At 39.3% G+C, this 27400-nt stretch overlaps 1 protein-coding gene across 1 annotated transcript in view; it reads right to left on the bottom strand.

Annotated features, from left to right (window-relative positions):
- stxbp5l (syntaxin binding protein 5L) overlaps positions 1–27400 on the bottom strand; it is a 130212-nt gene that overhangs the window by 23838 nt on the left and 78974 nt on the right. The window contains exons 6-20 of the mRNA XM_084544728.1: positions 21373–21436; positions 18323–18406; positions 15696–15819; positions 12969–13044; positions 12431–12585; positions 11675–11747; positions 10569–10716; positions 10192–10259; positions 9531–9571; positions 8643–8857; positions 8369–8544; positions 7991–8116; positions 5417–5568; positions 3079–3147; positions 1802–1867 (exon numbers count right to left, since the gene is read on the bottom strand). Coding sequence (XP_084400854.1) covers positions 1802–1867; positions 3079–3147; positions 5417–5568; positions 7991–8116; positions 8369–8544; positions 8643–8857; positions 9531–9571; positions 10192–10259; positions 10569–10716; positions 11675–11747; positions 12431–12585; positions 12969–13044; positions 15696–15819; positions 18323–18406; positions 21373–21436 — 1637 coding nt within the window. The remainder of the gene's footprint in view (positions 1–1801; positions 1868–3078; positions 3148–5416; positions 5569–7990; positions 8117–8368; positions 8545–8642; positions 8858–9530; positions 9572–10191; positions 10260–10568; positions 10717–11674; positions 11748–12430; positions 12586–12968; positions 13045–15695; positions 15820–18322; positions 18407–21372; positions 21437–27400) is intronic.

Raw genomic sequence — 27400 nt, 5'->3', positions numbered from 1 at the left:
CAAAGCAACACAGAGCTAAGTGAGCTCATCGTCTGTTGGATCAGAGCTAAACCTCTTGTGTGTTGCCAGTTGGGCAGCAGAGGTTGATCTGAAGATAATATAAAGCGTCCTAATGACCCCAAAACACACAAATGCAAATTCATTTTTCACTAGCCAATAATATCTAATGTTATACAATTGCACTGTGGTCCATCCTTGTTTGTGTGGAAAACAATGTTTCACCGTACCCCTGCTAAGTTGAAGGAGAAAATATTCTGAGACTTCAGGCATCCTCTGCTTTAGGATCACTTTCTGCAGAATTGGTAACACTAAACTGCAAAGAGTCTCAAATTACCCTCTGTTTGTTGGAAGGTTTAACAGAGTGCTGTATCTGGCAATTTAAAAAGACTGTAAGATTTTTCTGTTCCTTGGTACCATCTGAAAAACACAAACAGGCCATCAAAGCAAACATTAGAAGGGAAGTTTTTCCAGGGGTGCACTGGCACTGATATTGACAAGTATTTATATAACTCCTCAAAGCTTTTATAAAGAAAGAACACCAGATTGATGGGTGTTTTCATAAAAGAAAAGAAAAAAATACCTGGACTGATTAACATGACGTCACTAACCATTGCAGAGGTTTTAGTATTAGTAAACTATCTAATTGTCTGTCTATTATCTGCTAGATAAGAGGGAATCTATCCAACATGACACATGATATTATATCTGTTTGGTTTACAATTGCACAGCTACCAAACATTATAAAGCAGACAGATTTTGGAGGACACGGCACACCTACTTGTCAGAGTCTCAACCACAGATTTACACACGTCTCTGCATTTGACCTTTAAGTTTTGAACTTGCTGGCATAAAGTGTGTGCCCACCACAGAAACAGAAGCACCTGCTAATAAATGTTCTCTTCTCTCATTCAACCACACAAACCTCAACATACCATAAACCAACTCTCGTCATTGTGTTCCTGTACATTAGCTTCATCAGCAGCCACTGTCTATGCGAGCACTGAACCCACCATCACATCTGTTTGTTTACAAAGAGTGATCCTGGAACTTCATGCAAGTGACAGATCATGAATATAACCTTAACTTCAATCATTAAAGGCCTTCATCACATCAGAAACCTCACAAGAGGTATGTCCATTTCATTATACATACTGTCACATTTAATGCAAATCAAGCACTGCTATACACTAAGATGCTAGTACATATCTATTCGACAGGAGTGCAGGAGGAGTTCTTTTTTATAAATAATGTATTGTGCGTAATTAAAAGAAATATTTAAACAACTCTAACAAAAATACATTTAAATTTAGAGTTTGTAAGTTGGCACATGTCACTGCCACAAGACTAGCAAGTTACAGCTACTGATACTAATGTATCAACATTAGTTTAAGGTAAAATGTGAAAGAGTGCATGCTGGAATTTTCTCTTCCTTACCTTGGTGAAAACATCATTACACAACATTGGAAGCTGGAAACTAACAAAATCCACCCAATACACAATGAACAATAAATCACTGCAAATACATCCAATAAGTTTCCACTGAAGGGGTTTTCAGTTCTTTTAAATATTTTCAATTTAAGGCGTCAGTATAAAGCATCAAACATGAGAATGCTGAGTTGCCTAAAACAGGCTACATTCTCATTGTGTGAAGATGCTGTGGTGATGGTGAGTTGACCACAGGCTGTAATTCAAGTTCAAAGACAGCAACATCCCCGCAGTTTTACAGTGACATCTGCATACAGGGGACGAGGATTTGGTAGTGGATGGTACATGTGTGTGAAAGTGTGTGTGAAGAGGTTACCTGAAGTGGGCGACTTGCTTCTCTCCATGTCAATGGATTGCTGGTTGTCGGTGAGTTCAGTAAGGCCTGCAGCGACCAATAGCATCCGAGAGGAAGACGAAGAAGTAGCATACACAGACTTTGTCAGATTATTTGAACTATTTCAGTTATACACACTCAACAGAAGTCATCTTGGTTGATGTCAGCCACGCAATACCCCAAGAAAGATCTAATAAACAATCGCTGGGTTATCACATCTGATAAGTCAGCTAGCAGCATTTATGTAATATTTGTAAAGATCTAACTGTATGTCTTTACTAATGTCTGACATTTGCTTTTTGCCTTTCCCCAGTAAATGATTATTTTCGTCTTGCAGGAGCAGAGTGGCTGAATCTGAATGTGACCTGCACTACAATCTGTTAAAAATATGCAACTTTGTTTTGGATCTAACCAGATCACATTAAAATGTCTGCATGGCTATAATTAGGCATCTAAAGTATGTAGTGCAAATCTCATAATAACATTGAATACACAATCAAAATACAAAACAGAACGAACACAAATCCAGTCAAGATCTTATCAGATCACATGCACCAAGCACAGGCAAAACTAGTCATACCATCTCCCTCCAGAAATTTCTAATTTTCGTTCCTTTTAGTCTAACTACAAATGTGGGGTGCTTAAGCTGCGTTCATTACGGACTTATAATTAGCCTCACTGAGTCGTCACAGTTCAAAAAACTTTGATTAATTTAATTATTTCTGTTCAATCAAGGTTCCAGCAAGCCTTCTTAATGCTAATTTTCTTTCAATAATTTACACCAGCTTTACAAATGACTAAAGGCTTTGAAAGACACTCTGATTAAACCTTTATTGTAGAATAAAATAAAGAATTCCTTTGTAGCCATCAGCTAAAAGCACACGTTAAAGTTGTGCACATGAACAAGGCTATTCACCCCACTAACTATACTTTAGCTAAAATATACATCACGTGGAACACATAATATTTATAACTGCCCTTACTTAAACGCAAAGGCTCTCTTTCTGCAAAGGACATAGTGCTGGACATGACTGGAACAACAGAAGTTCTGCATATGGCAAAATGCAGGTGATATCAGGTTGACACAATCCATTTTTATTCAAATCATGTCTTTGTTTTGTCCCTTTGCTTTTAGCCACGTTAGCAATCATCTCTGCTAAACCTGATGTCCTCATATGTTCCCCCAAAACACTGACCCATTCCCCCATCCCTACTGCACAAACACAGAGTCCCCCAGCCTTCAGGAAGGCCCGACTTACTCTGATAGGATGTACGGATCCTTTTCTTTGAATCTGAATAAAAGTTAGACAGGCCACGCATGCAAAACTCTGTCAGGCAGGCCCACATGCCCACACCAGCAGCCACAGAGTCACCAAAAGGTGGGAGGAGGAGGAGGATAATAGGGAAGAAGAGGGGTGGGGGTGGAAACGATGGCGGGGCAGAAATGAAATGTGAGAAACGTAGGTGGAAGTGGGATGGAACAAAGGTAAAATGGTAAAGATAGAAAGGACAGAAAAAGAAATAATGTTAAGTTATGAACCAGAGGAGGCACGGACCAAGAAAGAATGGTGTTGACATTTTAGGAAGGAAGGAAGGAAGGGAGGAAGGAAGGAAGGAAGGAAGGAAGGAAGGAAGGAAGGAAGGAAGGAAGGAAGGAAGGAAGGAAGGGGAGGGAGGAGAGGGGAGAGAGAAGAATACACGCTTAGAGTGGAAAAGAAAGTGAGAGCAAGCAGCAACTGAGTTAGTGTCAGGGGAGGGCAGACAAGATACACCCGCTACTCCAGCAAACCCCAGAAATGCTGATGTGATTGGTCATTTGCACAAGAATCGCTGCGTTGGCAAGGTACATATCATTACTGAAAAAGCAACATGAAAATAAATCTGTTGGTGCATTGTTACAGGTAATTGGTTTAAGTGTAAAATGCTGCAGTTTTTTTTTCACATAATTCACACTATGAGGATAGGACCACATTCAAACTAAAAATCAAGTACAAATACCTATATTTGTCCATACATGCTGCATATGTCATATACACATATACATATGTGTGGTGACAACAGCTAAAAATGTCGTGGGAAGGACAAGAAATGTTTTTTTTACAAAAGACAAGTTTGTATTGTGCTTGGCCTTTTCACTGTGTTTTTGAAGTTGTCTTCAATAGTCATAAGTGCTTCAGATCAGAACACCACCACCTGGGGTACAGAAAAAAGTGTTTCTATTTTTTCTTCTGTCTCCAAAGTGATTTTAAAGACCCAACACAGACACACATTTACAGTAGTCAATAAAATCTAGTGTGCAACAGCATATGTAGAAGTCGGCTCCAAAGCCTTACTTGCTATTCCCTTTCCCACAGTTCCTGAATGCTTAAATAGCAGCACTTGTTGGAATTATGTAACATAAAAGTGATTTAAATTGCTGCAAGAACTGTAGCCATGTAAAACACTAAACCTTTAAAGGTTAGATTAGGGTCAAATGAAGATGTGAATAATCATTTCTGCGTGGTGAGGCTGAATATATTTATAGCACATTAAGCATAAATAAAAAGCTTCAGAGACCATCACCAGCCAAGAGCAGCAGCGGAGAAAAAGGGAGGCGGGGGTCAGGAAGTACAACAAGACCTCTGTGGCTTTTACTACAGATCTGTGCTCAAGCAGGATTGAAAAACAAAACGTACAGAGAAATCAAACAACAACATGCATAATAATGCCAGTGTGGAAAGACACACAGTCTGTTAACATGCACTTCATATCACAGTGCAGATGTGTGACAGGCATACTAAAAAGGACTGTTGTTTTGCATGTGTTATTATGTGTCAGAAGAAAGAGAGAGAAAAAAATGCAGGGCTTCAGAATGCTGATATAAATATTGATGTTTCTAGATTTAACCTGATGTTGCTGGATTACGTTTGAAAAAAACATAGTATATTCTAAGTCAATAGCTTACCTAGATGCTACCCTTTTCATATCACCATAGGCCAAATATTGTTTCTTATCAGAATGGAAAAGCCATCCTGGTGCCCTTGCCTATTGCCATTTTGGCTGCGCATGATTTAATCTAACTCCTGGCTAATCCAAAAATGGGCCAAGTGTGGGTGACACTGAGGCAAGCAGCTAACAATCTGTGACACCACCCACTTGTCACTCAAAGCAGCACAGCACTTAATTATTCATAACTTTTAGCCTTAATGTCATTACATAAACTTATATAAGCCCCCTGCACAGACCTCATAAATGAAGAAGACAGCTATTACTGCTTTTTGTGGTAGGCTGTAACTATGTTGGTTTATGCGGCTTTTTAACATGGAGGTCTGTGGGTATTGGCTTGCTTTTGGAGCATGACTCAAGTGGTCATTAGAAGAAATGTTTTTGAGATTATTCATGTCAGACTGCTTGATAGATTAGCCTAACCTTTAAAAGAAGAGATACAGAGGAGACAGAAAGGGAGAAGACAGATAGGACAGGCTAGAAGATGACAGTCTGGCTGTGATGACTGCATTTTTATCGGTACTGTATCAAATAGATGCTCGGTGAGTATTAAAGTAGTAATGTATATGCATGTATGCATTGCAGGACCTCAGAGGCGTGTGTGCGTGCTACCTGAGGTGGACTGTCTGTTCCTGCGGGGGGAACGGGTAAGGCGCTGGTATGGATCGGTGGCTCCATACAGATCCAGTGTTGACATACACAACAAGATGGTTTTCTGCAAGTAGTCCACCACCGCTAGGCCATTACAGTTCCCAAATGCCAAGCTGGACGCACACAAACACAGTGAGCGGGAGAGTAGACACACAAAGACATTAACATTGTTGACAGGTTTACCTCTTCAGGTTATTCTCACTGGCAGTAAAAGTGCGGCATGTAGCACTATCAAGCGCTGTCAAATTGACTGTGACATTTTGGTACAATTACCGTCAACAGAAGCCTGCCTTTATCTCACATTTCTACCGCTGCTGTTTCTTAATATTAATATCAGATTTCCCTCAAGATCTGCCGCCACCTGTTACCCCTGTAGAGCCTCTGGCATTACTGATCAAGAGACACTTGATGAAATTCTTTTGTCTTTGTACAGACGTTAAACATTTTTTGACAAATGGCTCTATCAGTGGTTCTTCAATGTAGCACTGAGAAAAAACATTAAAACAAAAAGTGAGTCAAATACATAAATGTCACTGCTGCCCAGTCCATTACTGCTTTGTTAGTATGCACCCAGATGTCTGGCTCGGTTTGATTACTGTCACATGGTCAGATGGTTAAGAATGTGATAACAGCATCCTCAGTGTTGTCTCCAATTCAACAAGGCTTTTCGGTCATGTACTTTAGGTAAAAAACAATTTCAAGCCCATATGTGCACATTTAAAAAAACACCTTACACAATAAACTAGAAACTAAATGTGTGCAGACCACAACATTCATAGATCCAGAGAAACGAATGAATAAAGAATGAGTCATCTGTGGTATAGTGGTCATACAACGGAATAACTGCATTATTAAATATTTCCCTGTTTTACCCACAATTTGAAACAGACCAAAAGGAACACAACCAGCCCAGTGGAAACAGCTTTAGCATGATTAATGTTGGGCAAAGATTGATTCATTTGTATAACATTTGACCACGACAAGGTATTTCCATGAGGAAGCTGCAGCAGAGACAATTTTAGTCTCTTAATGTTTTGTGCAATATAGAATCGGTACAACACATTTTACTTTGAGCTTAGGATAAACAAGGTACAGATAATTAGGACATGAAGATGACCAGAAGAGAGGGACTTGTGTCTGTAATGGGTTTATAGCAATGAGAAAAGGAAGAGAGGAGGGAAGGATATGTGGTGTTTTTAGGTTACGTTATGTTATGTACTACTGTTTCATAATGTAATGCCTCTTTTGGCTATTACACGTACAGCGTCACCACTTTAACAGATGTCAGTGAGATACAAATATATTCTGTTCGCATCAAATAATACAACAACATCCCAGTGTATAAGTAGGTAAAAAGAAACAGAAATCTTTTCTTTCGTTTTGTGTGAATCTAAATGGGTGAGTGCGTGTTTTCCTCAGTATGTGTGGGCGAGTCGGCAAAAAGAATAAAACTAAAGAAATCTATTCCTGCAATGCCATTCAAGCTCTGAATAGCTTTAGAGGAGGGATTCAAATGATGCTGCTGCCTTGACCCACAGAGGCCTTTTTTAAAAGAGCTGTGATGTTATTGGTTTCTGCCTACTGAGCTTCTATTCAAAGCAAAGGCGCACAAGTGGTCTTAAAGCCCTCGAAGCTCAGGAAGTCGTTCAGCGTCTGTTCGACTTCAACATAATATTTGAATCATCCTAAAACTTTCTTAAAAACTGGAACATTACCGAAGTCCTCGATACATACTTTCACATTATTACAGAAACCACTCTGTCTGTTTCTTTCACAGACTTGAGAAAGAAACAGACAGAGGAGACAGACGAAAACAAGAAGTGTTCATGCTTCTTGTTGCTACTGCTACTGAAAAACACACACTAACTATCATTATTCAGTGTTACGTCTATGGTTACACCAACATATGGTGTTTTCCTCTGGCTGGTTGACCAGTGTTAAATATGTTAAGAAAGCTCAAATGTGATGACAGGCAAATGTTCAAATTATATGCTAAGGGTATTTCAGCTAGACAAACCAATACAAATCTTACCCATGCATGGTTAACTACAAAGTATTCTAGATCACCTCTTAGACTTAGATAAACTTTATTCATCCACAAGGGAAATTGCTATTGCCCATTGTTATTGCCCTGCAACCAAGAACAACATACTGTATAACCATATCCACGTATCTAATCATTTCTATAAAACTCTACTTATATGATCTTGGATGTAACCCAATGGAAACACAGACAGATGAGCAGAACTAGACATACAGTACATATATAGAGTCAATGTGTTTACTGGAGGTTTAAGTTAAGCAAAGTCAAACTGTCTGCTCACGCTTCCTTTTGGAACAAACAAGCAATTCTTCTGTCACAATTTCGACTATCTACTTCACTTCCAATAATGCCTTTTTGTACATTGATAGCTGTACTGGGCCCAGATTACAGTACTAGGAATAGGGATAAATGAGGCCTAACCCTAAACTAGACATATGAATTGTAACAAAGATTAATAGATAGACCAGAAAAACAAGCATCTGGAGACGTACAGGCCATAGGCAGAGTTGATATCGAGGCTGGTGATCTGTTGTGGAGGTTCTCCATCTACCCACAGCAGCTGGATGACCAGCTCTGACTGGTATCCAGGAGGAACCCGGACCACCCGGTCCTTCACCCTTAAACACAGGAAAGATTGGAGTGTTATGCACACATACAATAAACGAAGAAGGGACGCAAGATGTCACTCTGATATGCAGGACTTTCCGTTGTGTTGTAGATCTCCTTCCTTCTAAAAAATAACTGGAAAGTTATAATGGATAAATGCAGCTGGAAAATACACATTGAAGACATGATATCTTCAATATTAAACAAATAAACAAATATTTGTTGTTTTCTGGTGAACTAAACTTATTATGCGGGTATCTTACTTGAGGCAGGGGACACTGTCTTTGGATCCCTCCGGTGTCCTGTTGCCAGGGCTGACTGGGTGTTGATGGTGAAGTTGGGGTGAGTGGGAGCCGGGTTCTGAGAAGCAGGGATTGTTTTCATTCTCCGATGGAGAGATAACGTCATCTGCCTCACACTGCAAGCGTACCTCTAGGGACTGTGGATTACACAGGTACAGACATATGGATGAATCAGAAATAAGAATTATAACACAAAGCACACAGTCACACAAAATTTAATTGTCACTTCACTCACCACTATCTGAGTGTTGGCATCATATTTGCTGAAGCGATATAGGATGATGTGAGCTGAGATGCCAACCACACAGAAGATGCGGCTCTGAGGGCACCAGCTGACCATCTGAACAGCAAAGGGGTCTTCTTCCACCAACTCGGCGGCTCGGCCCTCACCTAGTTTTGGCTTCTCGAACACTTTGGAGGTCTTCAGCTTGTACAGCATCTGCAGTGTGACTGTTTTTTTTTTTTTTTTGGTAAAAATATTGTAATATGAAACATACTGTTAGCTGTCCTCACTTTTATTGAAGGTACTCATATCTTTCTATTCTCCACAATCTCTCAACATATCCAATAATTTTCATACTCTGAAATATTGTCTCTTCTCCATTTGGTAAGACATGTGATCGGCATAGCTGTATAAAATGCATTAGGCCAGTAATTTGACTGGCTGAATGGCAAAATGTTTTCACCATAACCCTCTGATTTATTTTCCACTTCACACATGTCTTCATTAAAACAAAAAGCTGCAGTGGCCGGAAATAAAATATTAGCGTGCTAGGCAACTAGCAGGCAAAGGTATAGTCGCTGTGAGCTGGCATGGAGAGTTCGAGATGATCTTAAGGCGAGTTAGTCTCCCTAAGTAATCAACCCATTTATGAATGTGACACTACTGCAGGCAGTGTGCCTAATTTGTTGTGGAGCATCTCATTTCACACAAGTGCTATTAATTTGCTTCACAGGGCTTTCTTTCAAGCCAAAAGCAAATTTGAAATTACTCATCATGGGATTCGTGAAAAAATATTGTTTATTCGAGTGTACTGGTGTGTAACAAAAGCCTCAGTTGATAAGAATATTTCAACTTCAGTGTGGCTGCGAGAACAGAAGAAAAGTCTGGAATAGGGCTTACTTGCAGATGCATCCCAAAACTTAATGGAACCGTCAGCATGTCTGCACAAAAAGAAAGAACAGCTATTACTTAGAGAAGGAAATAAAGGGACATGTAAATTATTTTAACTTGTTGTTTGCTTCAATTCCAGAAATGCAAGGTAGTGATTATGGTAATACAATTTTTGAATATAAATAAACAGATGGACACTTCTTACAGTTCTGATAGCTGAAAAGAGAAGCTGAATTCATGGCCTCCGTGAAAAATGCTCTTATGCAAGAATCAAGAATTTTACTTTTTTCACACCATGTTATAATATCTTCATGTCGCTCTCAAAGGGCTGGACTGCCACTGATATTAGTGAGTGTTACCCAGAAGCAGACACCACCCAGTGTGCAAACTTCAGAACAGGTTAACCTCTCTGTCAACCCCTTACAAAGCAGTGTGGCACCAAGCCGCTCTGTGCTAAAGTTGGCACAGTCTCAAATCGCACCCTCAAAGTGCTATAAATACAAAATCTAAATCACATCTGGTGTGTCATAGTGTGTGAAGATATAGATGTCACTTTAACTGTGATGGATGACACTGAGCATCTTTTTCCTAGCAGTTTGGGCTTATTGTCACCATATGTTTGGACTATACAAGGTATTTCAAAATATTTCTGTCGATATGTCTGACTTACCCTGTGATGATGATCTCTGGATACGTGTGGGAGCCCAATGTCCACGTTCCTCCAGTGATTGGCCACTCCTGACATGATTACAGACGGAGTTCCGATTAATCAGATCCTCTTTTCTTTTTGTCCAGCTGTGCTCTGTTAGTTTCATTTAATTCGAACACGTACTTTTATATTTTATATCACTTCAGTCTCCTTAAGTACAAAACTGTACTAAATAAAATGACACACAGCTTAATGACAGCCCATGATTTCCTTTAAGTGCAGTGACAATTACTGTGGAAGGGTGTAGTTATATTCACAGAATTCAACAAAATATTCACTTTAGGTTGTAATGTTAGTAACCTTGAGGCATCAGAAGGAAAGTAATTCTCTTTTCCTACCTTTTGGCTGTAGCCGGTCTTCTTGTGTTTTGCTCCTATAGAGTAGAGGATGGGGATAATGTCTGGTGGACAATCTGCAAAATAGGCTGTGCACGTAACAGGAGACTCATGGACGTCCATGGGGTATGGGTTCTCAAAGACAGGGAAGCTGCAAGATACAAAGCATATAATGTGGTATTATATAATGAACACATCTATGGTACAATGACAGAAAGGGAAATGGAAGTCATCTGTACATCAACAGTGAAATGTTTTTATTCAAAGACAAATCTCTAAGCATTATTAAAATGTTGGCCAATGTGCAAAATCCCTTCCTAATTTATCCTCAACTGATTTAATTATAATGAAAAATTTAAACCCAATTAGCAGCTTATTAATGTCAAAGACAATCTGGACATGTTAAAACTACTTTTGATGTTATCAGAAGACATAAAAAATCTAACCAGTGCGATTAAGTAACCTCATTTGCCAGGAAACCTAATTTCTACATAAACGTTTTGCTGCTGCTCAGATGTATTCCCTAGCCCTAGGTGTTAATTTGTCAAACCTGTACAACATTAGCAGCTTTCACCTTCACCTTCTTACCTTCCGACAGTGATAGCAAGTTAAATCTAGCTGGAGGGCTAATATTTTCATCCTGAGAGAGAAGTGATACGTCTTTATCTGAAGGAGAACATTTGGGGACATATTCCCAAAGCATCTTAGTTCATCTTCCTAAATGGTACTGAAGTTCCAAACTGTTCCCTCTTAAGAGCTGCTAAAAAACTTTTACATAGCATGACAGATAGGCTGATCAATCTGACAGTTAGGAGACAAGTTTCTCTCTAACATGAGTCCCAAAATCAGGAGTGACACACCTCATATTTTTTTTCTCTTAACTCCACCAATTCTGAGCTTCCTATAGCCTTACAATGTTAATGATAAATGAACATGGCAACTGAATTTAATCTCTCTGTTAACTATAGATTGAAGGCACACTGCTTGGTTCTTTAACACTGTTGCTGAATGTGACAAGACTTGGCCTATGGATGAATTTCATCTTCTTTTCTCCTCAGTCACATGCAGCTGTTTTTGGAAGAAGTATTATATGAGTATTTCATACATACTTGCTCTGTGTCAGATCCACCACGATTAAGTCCTTCTCCAAAAGCACCACCACTGCATAAGGCTCCTGGACCTCTGTGAGACACAAAGACAAATGGATGAAACTTTATCCTTGTTTACACGAGCCGCCACCACATGAAACTGCAAGTGTTTTAGGATGCCATTTAATTTATCTGCAGCACTCTGCAGATAAATGGCACAAAGGGAAAACAACAACAACAAGAAGACTAAAAAAGAATGTTATTTTATTTCAATATGTGAGACATGGTGACTTTTAAGGAAAGAAACACAGGGTGTCTCCTTAGCTACCATTTCATTACAAAGTGATTTAACACTTGACTTTCTGATGCTTTGTTTTGTGATATAATTACAATTCTATAAGCACCACTAACAAAAGTTCAGATCTAAAATCTGCTTCTATGAACATTTTTTTTGACCATCAGCCTTTCAGTTTTATCAGCTTTTCTGTTGATATGCTTGCTTATTTGCAAATCCAACAATAATAGACGAACATTAACAATCATCTGGAGTATGTTTTGTCACCACCTGAAGAACTCCAAGTCCAAGTCCAAATCCACTAATCACTAAACTTGTCTGAGCGCTGTTGCTGAGTAGGTAGCTTTATGAAGATTCATTACTGCAGTGAACCATGTCGTTCAAAACTAAATCTCTCTGCATGGCTTTAAAAGAGCAGAAACTACTGAGCAGAGTCCAGAGAATACATGTCCCGCAGAGTAATTCATTCTGTATGCACTCACCATTGTTGTAAGGAGTCTCGCAGAGCACCATGAACTCCACAATAGGATAGTCCATCTCCAGCACAGTGATGGCCTTGCCATGCATGATGGTTAGTGTTGGCCGCCGTCCTGCCTTGTCATACGAAAGACCCCCGGAGAAGATAACAAAAGGCTCACTGTTGTGGAGGGAGAACAGAGATTTAGAAAGTGGTTGTCTTGGTAGGACCATGTCGCAGCCAAATAGCTACATAAAAAAAAAAAATTATGAAAAACATAATTACTTAGTCAGTCATTTCAGCTATAAGACATGTTTGTGGCTTACAATTTGCTCTTCTTATTCTATAACTGATTAAATAAAATACATGAGGGAAAAAATGAATGCCCATTCTCATCTCTATGAGGACATACAGCAGCTTGCCAAATACATTAATAAATGAATGAATCATTTATTGGCTCTCATCTCAGAGTCTCAGGTCCCTTGTTAGCCCAAGAATTATACATCCCATACAAGTGTATTCATGAAATGCAAGACTAATTCAAATGTTTTAAAAGCACACACCTGTTTCTTGAGGTTTTGTACTCCACTTTTAGTATGGGTTTACATGACTCCTTCCTCCCATCCTTCTGTATTTTTCCTAAATTATAGCAAACAGAAGGAAAGGACAATATTTACGACAATATAACAGTTCACTAAAAACAATCATTCATTCATTTTCTGTAACCGCTTGTCCAGTGAAGGGTCGCAGGGGGAGCTGGGGCCTATCCCAGCTGTCATCGGGCGAGAGGCGGGCTACACTCTGGACAGGTCTCCAGTCTATCGCAGGGCTAACACAGAGAGACAGACAACCATTCACACTCACATGCACACCTACGGCACATCTATCTAGAATCACCAGTTAACCTAAAAAGCATGTCTTTGGACAGTGGGAGGAAGCCGGAGTACCCGGAGAGAACCCACGCAGACACAGGGAGAACATGCAAATTCCACACAGAAAGGCCCAGTCGGCCCATGGATTCAAACCCGGAACCTGTGAGGCATCAGTGCTAACCACCACACCTGTGCTATCCTCACTAAAAACATCTCCAAGTATTTTTTATTGTCTCTGAAAGTAAAGCACACTTTCTTGGGCACATAATTGATCTGATCAGAAAAACACTAGCGCTAGTACCTAACTTTTGTGTGAGTGATTATTTGAAGTCGCAAGCCCATTATAAGAAAATGCAAAGGGAAGCTGTCGCTTAGTGACTACTACTGCTTGATTACCATACAACTACTCAATTAATGTTTTTTTCTGTTTCAATCAATTTATATTCTTTGGCATATAACTACCTCTATAGCTTCTTTATTTAACTGACCAATGCGCTACTCTGCACTTACAGCCCTTCCCTTCACAGCTGTATTCATAATGTAGGTTTCATAATATGTCTCATTACAAAACTGATCATGACATACAGTGTGGAACAACTCCATCTGAAAAATAAAAAGTTTTTTGTTCCCATTTCCTACTATTCCTTGATTACCTAGTACTTTATTACCCCTACTTTTCTGTAAATGGCAGACCATTATCTGAGTAAGTCCATTAAAGACAGTTATTTTCTCCTGCTCCTCATAATGAAATGATTTTGTCTCGGACACAAAAAGAAAGTCTGAGCTGGAAGGCAACGAGACCTTGGGTTTTACCTCATAAGAATAGTACTTCCAGCACTTTCTGAACAAATGGAAAAAAAATAAGTAGACTTCCACTGTTTCTGCTTTTAACGAAATACATTTCAAATCATTTAAAATAAAGCTAGTGTGTTTATTCCATTATACTTAACATTACTACTGCTGTGACAGATTCAACTAATTCAGAATTTCTTAACACAGTGGAAAGAGGATCAAAAAACATTACTTTTCACTAAAAGCAGACAGTGGTGTTCTGTGATTTAAAAGAAAAACTTGAATGAAACAGCTAATTGCTGTGTCAATACAATGTCAGTACACAAGTCTATCTCCCTCAAAGTACATCTATAATTTTCATTCATTCATTCATTCATCTTCTACACCCGCTTATTCCTGTTAAGTACCCAGAGAGAACCCACGCAGACAAAGGGAGAAACATGCAAACTCCACACAGAAGGGCCTGGATTCGAATCCAGAACCTTATCGCTGTGAGGCATCAGTGCTAACCACCACACCACTGTGCCGCCTTTGTTGATTTATTGTCACTATAAAAAGCAATTCCTGCGTTAGCAGGACATACAATATAATACGGTTATTTTGTGGTAATGGTGGCGAGGTCAGACCAAGGTGGACAGCAGGCCAGCAGTCTTCCTCTCAAAGCCTGGTTTTAGAGCCTATCCAGTAACAACAACATCCATCAATCAACGCAGACAGTGAAAGAAACCAACCAACACAAACCTATTGAGACCATTTATACAGACTGGCAAATCACAACAGATGTGATGGGTGTGGCATGCAGTATCTTGTCAGATTTAGTTAATTTGTGTTCTACTAGAACAAAGCAAGACAGTTTAATTCCCAGGAGATGACACATCAACTGTTTACTCTTCTTCACTTTCATGTTCACCTACACATTTTCAGCTCTCCCCTCCTCTTCCTCCCATTTACTGCCACTCTGACACTGTGAAATGCTGAACAGCTGACAAATATCTGGCACACAAAAAAAAATCAGTTTCAATCTGTCTTCCATCATCCACGTCCTTCCTTCCTGCCTTAATGTTTAGAGATTTTGTTTTGAGATCACAGCGCGCAGTGAGGAAACAGAAACCTAAAAAGGTCAGGATACCCTGCCACAACACAAAACCAGTCCAGACCTGATCTGTAAATGACACACTATACATATCACAATGACCGCCATTTTCAGATCTGCTTTGTCATGCGTTTTAAATGTGCAGACACCTGGAAATGACTTGTTGATCAAGACTGAGCTGATGAGTGGTTATATCCAGTAAATTCTATCATGAGTCTAATTGACTCAGACACACAGGTGAACTGTTTAATTGGTGATTTTTTCCACATAGCACTGAGAGGGTTATCAAACGTGACTTTTTTGTGTCTAAATAAAAAAAACAATATTTTGCAAACTGTGCCCCTTCTCTCAATGGTGTGTGATCTTTTCACTTCAAGAGCGATCTGTTAATCTCCTGTAACACACATACATTTGCACCTCTACAACGTGAATTCATTTTACTCAGTAAATTGACAAAATCATCCCTATTTACAATATTTATTTCTGCCCAATGATCAAGTAATGTCAAAGTATACTGTGGCTGTGCATCTCACCGTGAGGGAAGGTGACCTGGAATGGCTTGGAGGTGTTTCTTAGGTTCCACAGTGTCAGGCTGCCATCTGAGTGACTGCACATGAATTGCTTCCCTTCATGGTGCCAGCTGACTGAATGGATGGCCTGTACCAACGAGAAGGAGGGAGTAGACGTTTTACAAATAAGACATATAAAATACATAATGAACTGTGAAAATGTTTTAGGCAATGTTTTGATTATAGTCCATCATGCAACATCACCAGGACGTAGTCTGATGGGTTCCATTCTTTTAGTAAAAAACTATCTGCAGTAACTGCAACAGATGGTATGACCCACACAGAGCCCTGATCTCAACAGGTAACTGAGACAGATTAAATCCATAGAAGAACTGTTGATAGGTCATGATGCTTGAACAATATACCTGCAAAGTATAGTGAAAATTGTACACAAATGTTCCTTTGAAGGTAGTGCCACTTATAGCTGATAGCTGATTATAAATGGCAAATATGTTTTAAATAACAAAAATAATAATTGTTCACAAACTATTATGGAACAATAACCTGCTTTTTTCAAAAGATGTTGGTAATTTATACACGTGTCAAATACAGTGACCAAAAATACAATATTCTTATATATACAGACTTACAAGCCTGCACATTTTTCCCCACAACCTATTGAGCAATATCGAGTACGCTCCTATAAACAAATACAGAATGAAGTTTATCTGACAGCTCAGTATGGCTAGTTCATTGAAAGGGTGACACCATAAGAGGCGAGATTCAAGCAGCATGTTACATAAAATGTCAACATATCTAAGATATTTTGACAGGAATGTTCCATTTATATTTATGGTGCTGTGCCACTCAGTGACATGCCAGCTGAGGCACCAGATGAAATAGGATTATGTTCAAACAAAAACAACAAATTGCAAAGAAGTGACGAAGCTCGCTTCCCTTTTGTTGCGCTGCATTCACTACATATCTATTGTTGTTCTTTAAATCCTTATTGCGTATACTTTAGGAACTTCCAAACATTATTCACAGCTACTCATATCAAAGTTACAGAGGTCATCAGATTTAGCAATATATAATCTAATAACCCTGAATAGATTTGGCCGTGCATTGCTCTAAACTGACCCTTTCTCATTTGCATATCCAGTGTGAGACAGCTTGTAATAGTTGGCAAATGGGATGCTTGAGTTGCACGTTTTTTATCCTCAGGAAAGAGTTTGGTGCTTCTAAAATGCTTTAACACACATGGTTAAAAGGGCGGCAGGGATTTCTAACTTCTTGTACTTTATGTGGTCTAATGACGTTCATATAGGGCTAAAAAAGTGACACGATGCTTGAAACCTCTATAATTAGTTTCCTTCATAACCAGGCATTGTTGAGACTTTGATGCAGTTCTTTGGAAGGAATAAAAGGTGGTGGACAAATGAGTTAATGATAAAAATACGTTTACCATATAAAGGTTCTTGTGGCACCAATAAGTCTAACTGTGATTCAGCACTTCAACCCTTGTGTCATTGAGACAGTGGTGTTGTTTTCATACTTAGCTGAAGAGGTGTGAGACAAAGAGTCCACGCTACCTTGAAGATGATGCACAGAAAACCACGTTAATGAAAGTGAGCAGAATGTGACATGTACAGGAGATAGAAGAGGAGATGAGAGCCGGCAGCAGACGCAGGGGATCAGTGACGCAAGGTGATAATGTCTAGGGCGTCATACTGGGTTTGAAGGAACATTGGTTAACAATTTGAAAAATGTATGAGTCTGAGTGTCTGTGTCTGAGTTTATGACTATATATGTGTGGGCAGGTAATTATAAAATTAGAAATATATGACAAATGTGAATATTCCACAGTAGAGTGTGTACACAGCTTTTAAACCTGATACCCAGATATCAAATAATGAAAGCAGCATTAATTATGACTGCTAGAGAGTTGTATCATCTCTCTAATCACCATGTACATTATTTATTATTATAGTTAATCAGCTGTCAACTGAAAATATCTATTTACACTGTACTGAATAGTGTCAAATGAATACCTTACAGCTACTTAACACACAAACAGAGATACTTAGGGAGCAGAGCAGCGTTAAGACTGCCCTGCTCTCTGGGTGAAATGGCAACGGATGCTGCAGTATTGTTGCAGCTGACAGTACTGTGAAAGCTGTCAGAGGCTGCATGGACCGGTACGAGCATTCCCGGGTCCTCCAATTACTGCTTCTTCAAAGCGCAGTAATTGGTTGACAGGCAGTGAAGTACAGCACTTGACAAAGACGCCTTGTTAAAAATAAGAAACTAAGAAAAGTTATTCCTTCGTCTGAAGACCTGAAACTCATTCTACCGCAGGACCTTGGTGACATGGGCTGTTGTTCCTCGCACATTCACAACACCTTTGTGACACATATTTTAATCCTTGTTGTATATACCCTGCACCCTGCTGCTATAACAAGGCACAGAGGTTGCTAAAGGGAAATGTAAATTTTAGGAAAGTTGTGACCCCAAAAAACACTTTAACTAAAAATGCCACCTTTAATGCAAGGGCAGCACAAAGACAATGTGTGAGGAGACCATTTTAGAAACAAACCGGTTTCACCTGACAATAACAATAGTTTGCTGTTGCATGAGTGAGGAGAGCTCACCTCATCGTAGTAGATTCTGAAGTCAGCCTTCTTGACCCGCAGGTCCCACTGTACGATTGTCCCACTCTCAAACCCTATAAGCAGCTGTAGAGAGGAGAGGAGTGAAAATAAGAAGTGATGGCAGATGTAAATACAGAATGCACCAACATTACCAGTGTAACTGATATAACAGCACTCTTTACTGAAATATAGGGAAGCCATTTTGAATGTTGGCCCACCTCTGAGGGAGATTTCAATATGGCTGCAAATCGCCTCCCACTAACGTGCTAGTGCTTTCCTTATGCAAGCTACTGGGTTTTTGTTCTTGATCGCTGCAGCAGCCAGTTAGCAAGCAATCAAGTCCTTCCTGTGAAACGTAGGAGCACTGGGCATGCTCAGGAACATGCCTGATTTCAACGAGAGCGGCTCTGATCATTTTGGTGCTCTGAGAAATGTAATATTTAAACAGGGAGTTAATTTGTACCACTGAATGGGTCACCCTAGCCACCAAAAAATATCAGTTTATAAAGCTGCTACCAGCTATTCTGACTCCAGTACGTCCAGACATTACGTGGAGACTGATGACTGATGTTACTTGTCTCTCTAATCAATTAGCAGATTGCTACAGTTGGTGTCATTCGTCTAATATATTTTCTTTCTCTCATGGTCGAGCAACCACTAGAACCTTGTTTTTAAAGGTGAACCTGTGTCGTTAAAATTTTGGAAACAGCAATCTACCATGACGTAACTAACTGTAAGTATAACAGCTATGCAACTAAAAATATTGTCTGTCCCACTTATTGGTGAATATTTGCTGTTCATAGCTATATAAACACACATGGAGACATAGATTTATTGATTTGCACAGTACACATGCACACATGGACAGAAAATAAGCTCTTTCATATACACACACAATCTTTTGCACGTGCCTCCTCAGGCGTATTAGTCACGGATTTATACATAACACTGTGTAGTTGAATAGAGGCACCACAAACACAGCTCCCACATGCGCTGGCAAGAAAAAAAAAACATAACAAACCTCACACTCTCATGCTACACACATTCACACACACAGGATAAGAGGGGAGAGCACAGTCGACCAAATCTGATGACAGATCAGAGGAGAGAGATCAGGAGTGCTGCTGGAGGAGCACATGCGTTAAGACAGAGCGGAGGAAACAGCTCTCCTACTGAGAGGAAAGACTGTGTGACATCTCAAGTCTGTAGATGGCAAGTAGAGGGCAACTGAGGTGGAAAACAAAACTGCCTCTCATAAATTCTGCAACCCTGAAGCTTCACATTAGTAACGTCAGGATTCAAGATGAATGATGAAGCAATGTTAATGAATGTATAAACAAATACAGTATCATCTCAAATGTATGCAGAATTTGGAGGCAGATCTGCCTTGACATGCACAGAATAAATAAAGGGAGTCTTATTTAAATGATAAATAGATAAATGCAGAAAGAGCATTTATATTTCTTTCACATGAAATATGGTGGGCAGTTTAAAATCAGACAATATTGCAGCCAGTAGCAACGCTGCATTGAAATCAAGCTCATTTCCTCACAAGCAGAGATTTCATCCATTGAAAAGTCATTACCGTCAAAACCAAGAGGGAAGTTTTCAATCAGGGCTAAACTAAATATTATATTATTGGATTCTTAAAGTGTGCAAAGTGTGAAAGAACCTGTAACCGGTTTACATCTCTACATTTGTTTGGATTTAACCAAACCATAGACTGTATAAAGATGGATGGCAAAACTGTTCCTCCAAAGTGAAGCCAAAGCAAGTAGAGCGCCCCCTTGGTGACTGGCTGCAGTATAGGTCATAAGCTCCACCTCCTCCATGTTAGATAGTACAGTCAGATCATTTTTTCTGCCATTTTAGGGAGTTAATATAATGTTGATGCATGTTTCTAACCCTATAGAAACAGGATGTGACATAATGGCGACCACCAATTGCCATGCCAACTGCCCACAAAGCGCCGTACAGTGTATAATCCAAACTCTCCTAAACTCGCAAGATGTCCGTATCCCCCAAAATAGCGTCAGTTTGGCCAGTGCAAGGAAGCAGCTGATCATGATGTCACGGTGACGTTTGATGTTAATGATCCAAACACTTGTGCCAAATCTGCAGAAATTGTCTTAAGGTGTTTTATGATATACTGTGTTCGTAGACTAGTGTCAAAAATATATTTTGTGAGAATCTGATGACCTGTACCCACCAAAATCTAATCGGTACACTTATCAGTAATTTGACAAAATTCCCTCAAGGCATTCCTGAGATATTTCAATCTAGAGAATGGGATCAATGGACGAATGCTTGATTTAACAGGCATGTATGGATGGAAAACCCCAAAAATCTCTTAGGACATGGCTGTTGCCTGTGCTGAGACTTAAAAACACATCAAAAATACTTTCCTTGATCAGGCCCATTGCTTCCTAAAAGTGATATTTCTACACTACGTGGCAACATTAGCACATCAGATTTTTTTTTAATGGTACCTTAAGCAATAGCAATGAGTGACAGCAGTCTCGGTTTTATGTCTTCACAGCTTGTCACGTCCGGTTTCACCCAAGAGCAGCAAAATCCATTGGGAAAATCAATATACTCCTCAGTGACCTATCTTTAACAGCAACCTCCACCTGCCACTTTTCCTACCAATTTGACTGAAGCTTGAAATGAGAGGAGCTGAAGATCCCTCACACCTCTTTTCTTCAGTGTGCATAAGTGAAACGCACAAGGACAGAGGAAAAGAATGTGAGAGCAAACGCAGGAGAGACACTTTAAAGGGAATGGCTTTCTTTCAGTGAGCCACAAAGAACACCCGGCTGAGGGAGCGAGAGGTGAGCAATTAGAAAAAAAGAATGGAGGATGGAAAAACAGAAAGAAAAGATGATGAAAGAGGCAAAGCAGAGGGAGAACAGATACATGGTGGAGAAAAAAGCTGAAATTTAACTAGAGGTTGAGGAAGTGGGAAAATGGAGAGAGCCTTTGACATTAGATCCTGTGCGTATGAAGAACCAAGAGGTGTTGCTGGGTGTCTCTTTTATCTGCCTACTCACCTTGCCTTCATCCTTTGGGCTGTCGCTCAAATGAACCACAGGTCCTGGGTGAGTTTTAGTTGCTCTGTGATGAGAAGGAAAGATGAGACAGGGGAAAACAAATCAGCTGTAATGCTGTGAAACAATGCAGCAAGATACACCTTGTTCAGAGAAAACATGGAATTAATGAGTAGAGGTTCTTCTACCCATACACGACACAGTTGGCTGTTCAGATCACAAGTATATTGTATACTAACACGCTGCTCAACAGTGTGACATTTATAGGCACTGTGAGGAAGAAAAATTACCCACTGACTGCATTCACATTGCTGTCAGCAGGAAATAATAACAAGCAAACCTGCAGTATTTATAACATTTTTTTTGTATGTTTTTGAGCTGTAACTTGGAAAAGAAAGACTCCATATATACCAACACATACAAAAAAAAATTCTAATGGTCTTCTACCATAACAGCACTGACCATGGAGGGTTGACATTTAGATGTATGGTACATTATTTGTTTCTGTAGTGATGAAAAATGAGAACTTAATTTTCACTGTGAAAGCGGCACTCTTGAAACCCAAGTTTTCATGGTACAGAAAGTCGATCACAGTCCGTTTACTTTAGACTTACACATCACTATAATGTCACAGTCACAACCTGTTCTAACCCTTACTGTTTTGTTATATGTCCGCACCACAATTTATTAAGTGGCACATACAGCACATTTTACTTCATTACAATAATTTTAATTCCGTGCATTTTGATGGTGGACCGTATTAAATCAGATGGAAATCAGATGGAAAATAAGACAGAACATGGTGGCAGAATGAAAACAACCATTCAGAAAGACAACCTGCTCTACTTCAGTTTCAGGCTTCCTTGCCAGACTTGAAAATCGACAAACTACCTGTCATTTATGAACAAGCACTAAATCACAAGCTACCGGCAGTGTATTTAACATTATTCGCGTAAAAATAACATTTTAGTTGCTTAAAGACACACCCTTAGCATGCTGCTTTGAGTGTACACTGATTTATAAGAAGCTCTGTATGAGTTGGAAAGAATGCAAAGTTAGAGCCGAATCAATATCCTTCTCTCCAATAGTTTCTGAGCTCACATCAACAATTACAGCATCTAAATCCCATCCCAACTAAATTGATCAAGGAGGTTTTTCCATTAATGAACACCTCTATATTAAACCAGATAAATCTATCTTTATTAACAGGATATGTGCCTCAGTCTTTTAAGATTGATGTAAGATTGACCCTTACTTAAGAAACCTACTCTAGATCCAGATGCTTGGGCCAACTATAGACCAATTTCCAACCTTCCATTTATTTCTAAATTCTAGAAAAAGCTGTTGTTAATCAGTTGTGTGGCCATTTAAACAGGAATGGTTTGTTTGAAGAGTTTCAGTCAGGTTTTAGAGTTCATCATACTCAGAAACAGCTCTGTTACCAGCTTTCTGGCTACCAACGATCTCCTCATAGCTTCAGACAATGGACTCGTGCTAGATCTCAGTGCTGCATTTGACACTATTGATCACAATATTTTACTACAAAGGCTTGAAAGTGTGATCAAGATTAAAGGAACCGCATTCGACTTGTTTGAATCCTATCTGTCAGACAGATTCCAGTTTGTCCATGTCAACAATGATTCTTTTATTTATGCAAAAGTAAGCTATGGAGTTCCTTAGGGTTCTGTGCTAGGACCAATACTCTTTACATTAGCCCTTAGGCAATATTATAAGAAAACATGGCATAAACTTCCACTCCTATGCAGATGACAGACAGCTATATTATCCATGAAACCAGATGAAACTGGTTAAACTCCAAGCATGCCTTAAAGACATAAAGGATTGGATGACCTATAATTTTCGAATCATAAGCTCAGACAAAACAGAAGTCATTGTATATGGCCCTAAACATCTCAGAGATTCATTATCTAATCACTTAGTTTCTTTGGATGGCATTATCTTGGCCTCCAGTACTACTGTGAAAAACCCTGGTGTTATGACGAGGATATGTCCTTTAATTGCATGTAAAGCAAGTAACCAGGACTGCCTTCTTTCACCTGCATAATATTGTCAAAATTAGGAGCATCCTGTCTCAGAGTGATGCTGAAAAACTAGTTCATGCATTTGTGACTTCCAGGCTGGATTACTGTAAATCATTACTGTCTGGCTGTCCAAATAGCTCTTTAAAAAGCCTCCAACTGATTCAAAATGCTGCAGCAAGAGCATTGATAGGAATTAGCAAGAGAGATCATATTACTCCAGTTTTAGCTTCTCTTCATTGGCCCCCTTTAAAGTCTAGAATAGAATTTAAAATCCTCCTCCTTTCATACAAGGCCTAGCTCATTAAAGGCCTATCTCCATCGTATCTGAAAGACCTCACTGTACCATATTATCCCAACAGATCATTCCGATCTCAAAGTGCAGGCCTACTTGTGGTTCCTAGAATTTCAAAAAGTAGAACGGGAGGTAAAGCCTTCAGCTATCAGGCAGGAAAAAGGAAGTTTTTCCTTGCCACCGTCACCTTCATGCTTGCTCTGGGGGTTTCAGGCCGGATGTCGTAAAGCGCCTTGAGACAATTTGTATTGTTATTGACGTTATATAAATAAAATTGAACTGAATTCCCTTTAGGTCCATTTTTACTTCATTTTACTGATGATTTTACTTCAGTTTTTGTATGCATGACTTTTGCTTGTAACATTTCAAGTTCTACCACCACTGGAATATAAACACAGCATGCAGACTATCCCATCAAATCAATAATGGGAATAAATGGTGATAAATCAATCTTCCATCCAATCCTGAGGCTGTAACATTCACTGTATTGCCATTCTCCAACAATTCAACAAGGGCCACATGATCTGCAGCGAATGCCACTGTAGCTGCCACCATCAGGATTTTTAAGCATTGTGGCTGCAGTGTGAGCTGATCTGGGGAGCTGAGGTAAAGTGTGACTGACAGGTTCAGATGGGCCCGTTTAGTTATGCCTGCTGCTGGAGAAAGATAAAAACATGAAACCACAGCAAGCTTTCCATACATTTCTATTCAGCAGTTAAAGTAGTAATAAGCCAAGGTATCAACAAACTATCTGCAGTATAACACACCTGTCCAACCACTGCAGTAACACAATGGTTGAATGCCAAGAGCTAATCCTGCTACATAGGCTATCCAGAACAAATAACACACTAAGATGAAATATGCGTTCTTATATGTGTGTGCACTTTTGACCCCAGACCTTTTGTTATGTTGTACATCAACAAACCCACACATACACACACATACTGTGCAAAGTCTTTTAGATTTTATTAGTACAAAAACAAGTTATTAAATCAGTGGAGAGAAAAAGGCTCATAGCGGTTACTGAATTGTGGCTAGAGCAGACCATGACTAAGTGTGAAGGTTTGCTATTATATATAGAAGAAGAGAGTTTTCCTTGGCTGATGAAAGCCTTCACACCACAGGGACAAATATTTGAGATGAGCGACTGACTGCCTCGTTGACTTTGTGATCAAATTTTCCCTTCAGCTGACAAGGCCAGCCTTTGAAATGCACAGAAAGCAAACCAGAATAATTCAGTACTGTGTTTTCTGATGTGGGTTGTAAGAATATATTCTGAAAGGTTGTGAGGCTGAATTTTGAAATCTTATTTTTCTTAAAGATATGGTCTGATTCTGATAACTGTTATTATGCTGATATACATAATATAACATTATTAATGTGAGAATGCTGCACTATAGAGTTCGAATAATTATTTTGGATAAATGTGTATATTAGTTTTAAAACACATAAGGTGCTACTAAAATGTCAGCCTCTTTCAACTTTGCCCACTTTTCCAAACTGGTCATATGTCTAGAAACCGTCATTAAAACAGAGCCCCTTGGCACACAAATGACTGAATTAGATCCTTGGTCTGGCTCTGTCGTCATTAGTCTTTAGAGGTGGTGGGGTGGTGGGTTGTGTGGTCTTAGGGAAGCAAGCTTAATGTGATGATTCTGTTTCTCTGTAATGACACTGGCATGGGATGGGATGTAATGGCATTGTTAAACAAAGAGACGAGCAAATTAGTCATTCTAAAAGCTTTCATTAAACGTACTGCTGTCCCAGTGCTTGTTAGGCAATGACCAAATCATGTCTGAGACGGTGCCAAAAACCAGCACCTGCAAAACAGTACTGCCTGTTGTGGCTCAGGGGATCTGAAAACCAGGTTAGATTCTCTTCTGTTGCCTAGTGAATGCTGAGATACACACCTGCACACACTGTTGAAATAACAGTTATATACTATACTACATAAATGACAGCACTAAAATAAATAAAAAATATCAACACTATTTTTAGCTTGTATGAGGAAGAAAATAGAATGGATGAAACAGAGCTGGGAATGAAGAAGCAAATGCTTTTATGTATTGCTAGGAACACCGAGCAAAATCAGGAGGGTTATTTATTGCAGTCATCCGGAGATTGACTATCGAGGCTGTTGAAATCACAAACACAAACGCAAAGACACCTTGAGCTCCAGGACCTTCGCAGCCATGGCAACCCATCGCCGTGAGAAAAGGGTAAATAATCAACGCGACAGATGAAAAGGAGCGAGACAGGGCAGGAAATAGCAAGTCAGCTGCAGAGATGTGAAGGACATGATACATGTGAACTACAGAGATTAGTCACAGCCTCTGTGTTCATCTAACATCCACCAAGTTTTCACAAAAACTATTTGGAAAGTTTGAACTCAATGGCATTGATCTGTTGCTGACTCATGGGTTTATTCTTTCAATATTTTAACTTTATTCTTAACTTTATGCACACATTGTCAGACCTTGAGGTCTCAGTTCATGAAGTTGCTGTGAATTGTGAACATCTTGGAGAGCTTCTGAACTAAAACATATATTGGATATGCAACTGTTTCGTAATGCCAGAGACTTCACTTGAAAATGAATATTTTATGGAATCCAGTGGGCTTCATCCAATGTAGGAACATCTCTCTTGGCTGGGGTCCACAGTATTGATTTAGACCTTCATCTATCCTCAGTCCTTTTCACCTAGTGCCAACAAGGTAAATAGATTTCCTCAAACAAACCTCTCATGTTCTTTCTTACAGCATTTTTCTCTTTTGTTGTCCTGTGTTATCAAAACGTCATATTGAGAGTTGTTATTATAAATTCATGTTTCCTCTGGTGCAATCGTTGCATCCTTTCATCTGTGACATATCATTTATTGAAGAAGAAGTTCATTCCCTCGTCAGCTGGACTCAATAAATCTGACTTTATATTGCAGATTACTGGTTCAAAAGGTTTGGACAAAATACAGACAGAGTAAGGTTTCTGTTAGCCAGTAAAAAATATTTATGGATAAACACTTAAGAGGGGAAATCTCTCCATACCAGCAGAGAGGGGCTTCTCTCTGAAGAAGCAGATTAAGAGGGCGCTGTGAAATTGTTTGGAGTAAGAGAGAATGGCGCTGCTATGTGCATCATGGCATGCAGCAAAGACGTAGCTGGCAGCAGAAGACTTTGCTGCAACGAAAGAAAATTAAATGTTGGGGGGAAAAAAAAGTTCCAAGTTACAAATATTTTGGACACAGCCTACATTATTGTGGATGATGTTAAAGTTGTTGTCAGTTCATTTTTTTTTATTCAACACAGACTGCCATTGAAACATGACTAGTGCATTTCAGTTAAGAATATGAGAAGAATGTGAAGAATATGCAAGCAGAAACCTTGAGAAAGTATTTTACTTAAGCACCTGAAAGGCTGAATTATTTGCTGATAAGTCTCAACATTTGGTGACAAAGGAATATAGTCCATATCAGTTAACATGAATATATCTGATCTAGTATCCCACATTTAAAAAAGCAACTCAGGATTGTAGAGTAGGCTAAAGTGCATTACCTCACTGCTAAAAGGGGTTAGAAACAGTGCAAAGTTTTATCTTGGAGTTAACTTTTCTTGCCTGTGGGCATGACAATGACAAAGGTATCTACGTTTTTTATGACTTTGTCTCCATAGCAACATCACTTCAGAGACAGTGTCATTACTGAT

The sequence above is a fragment of the Chelon labrosus genome (assembly GCF_963514085.1).
Source record: "Chelon labrosus genome assembly, chromosome: 5".
Taxonomy (NCBI): domain Eukaryota; kingdom Metazoa; phylum Chordata; class Actinopteri; order Mugiliformes; family Mugilidae; genus Chelon; species Chelon labrosus.
The sequence above is the reverse complement of the archived record's forward strand: the minus strand, read 5'-3'. Positions and strand labels throughout refer to the sequence as shown.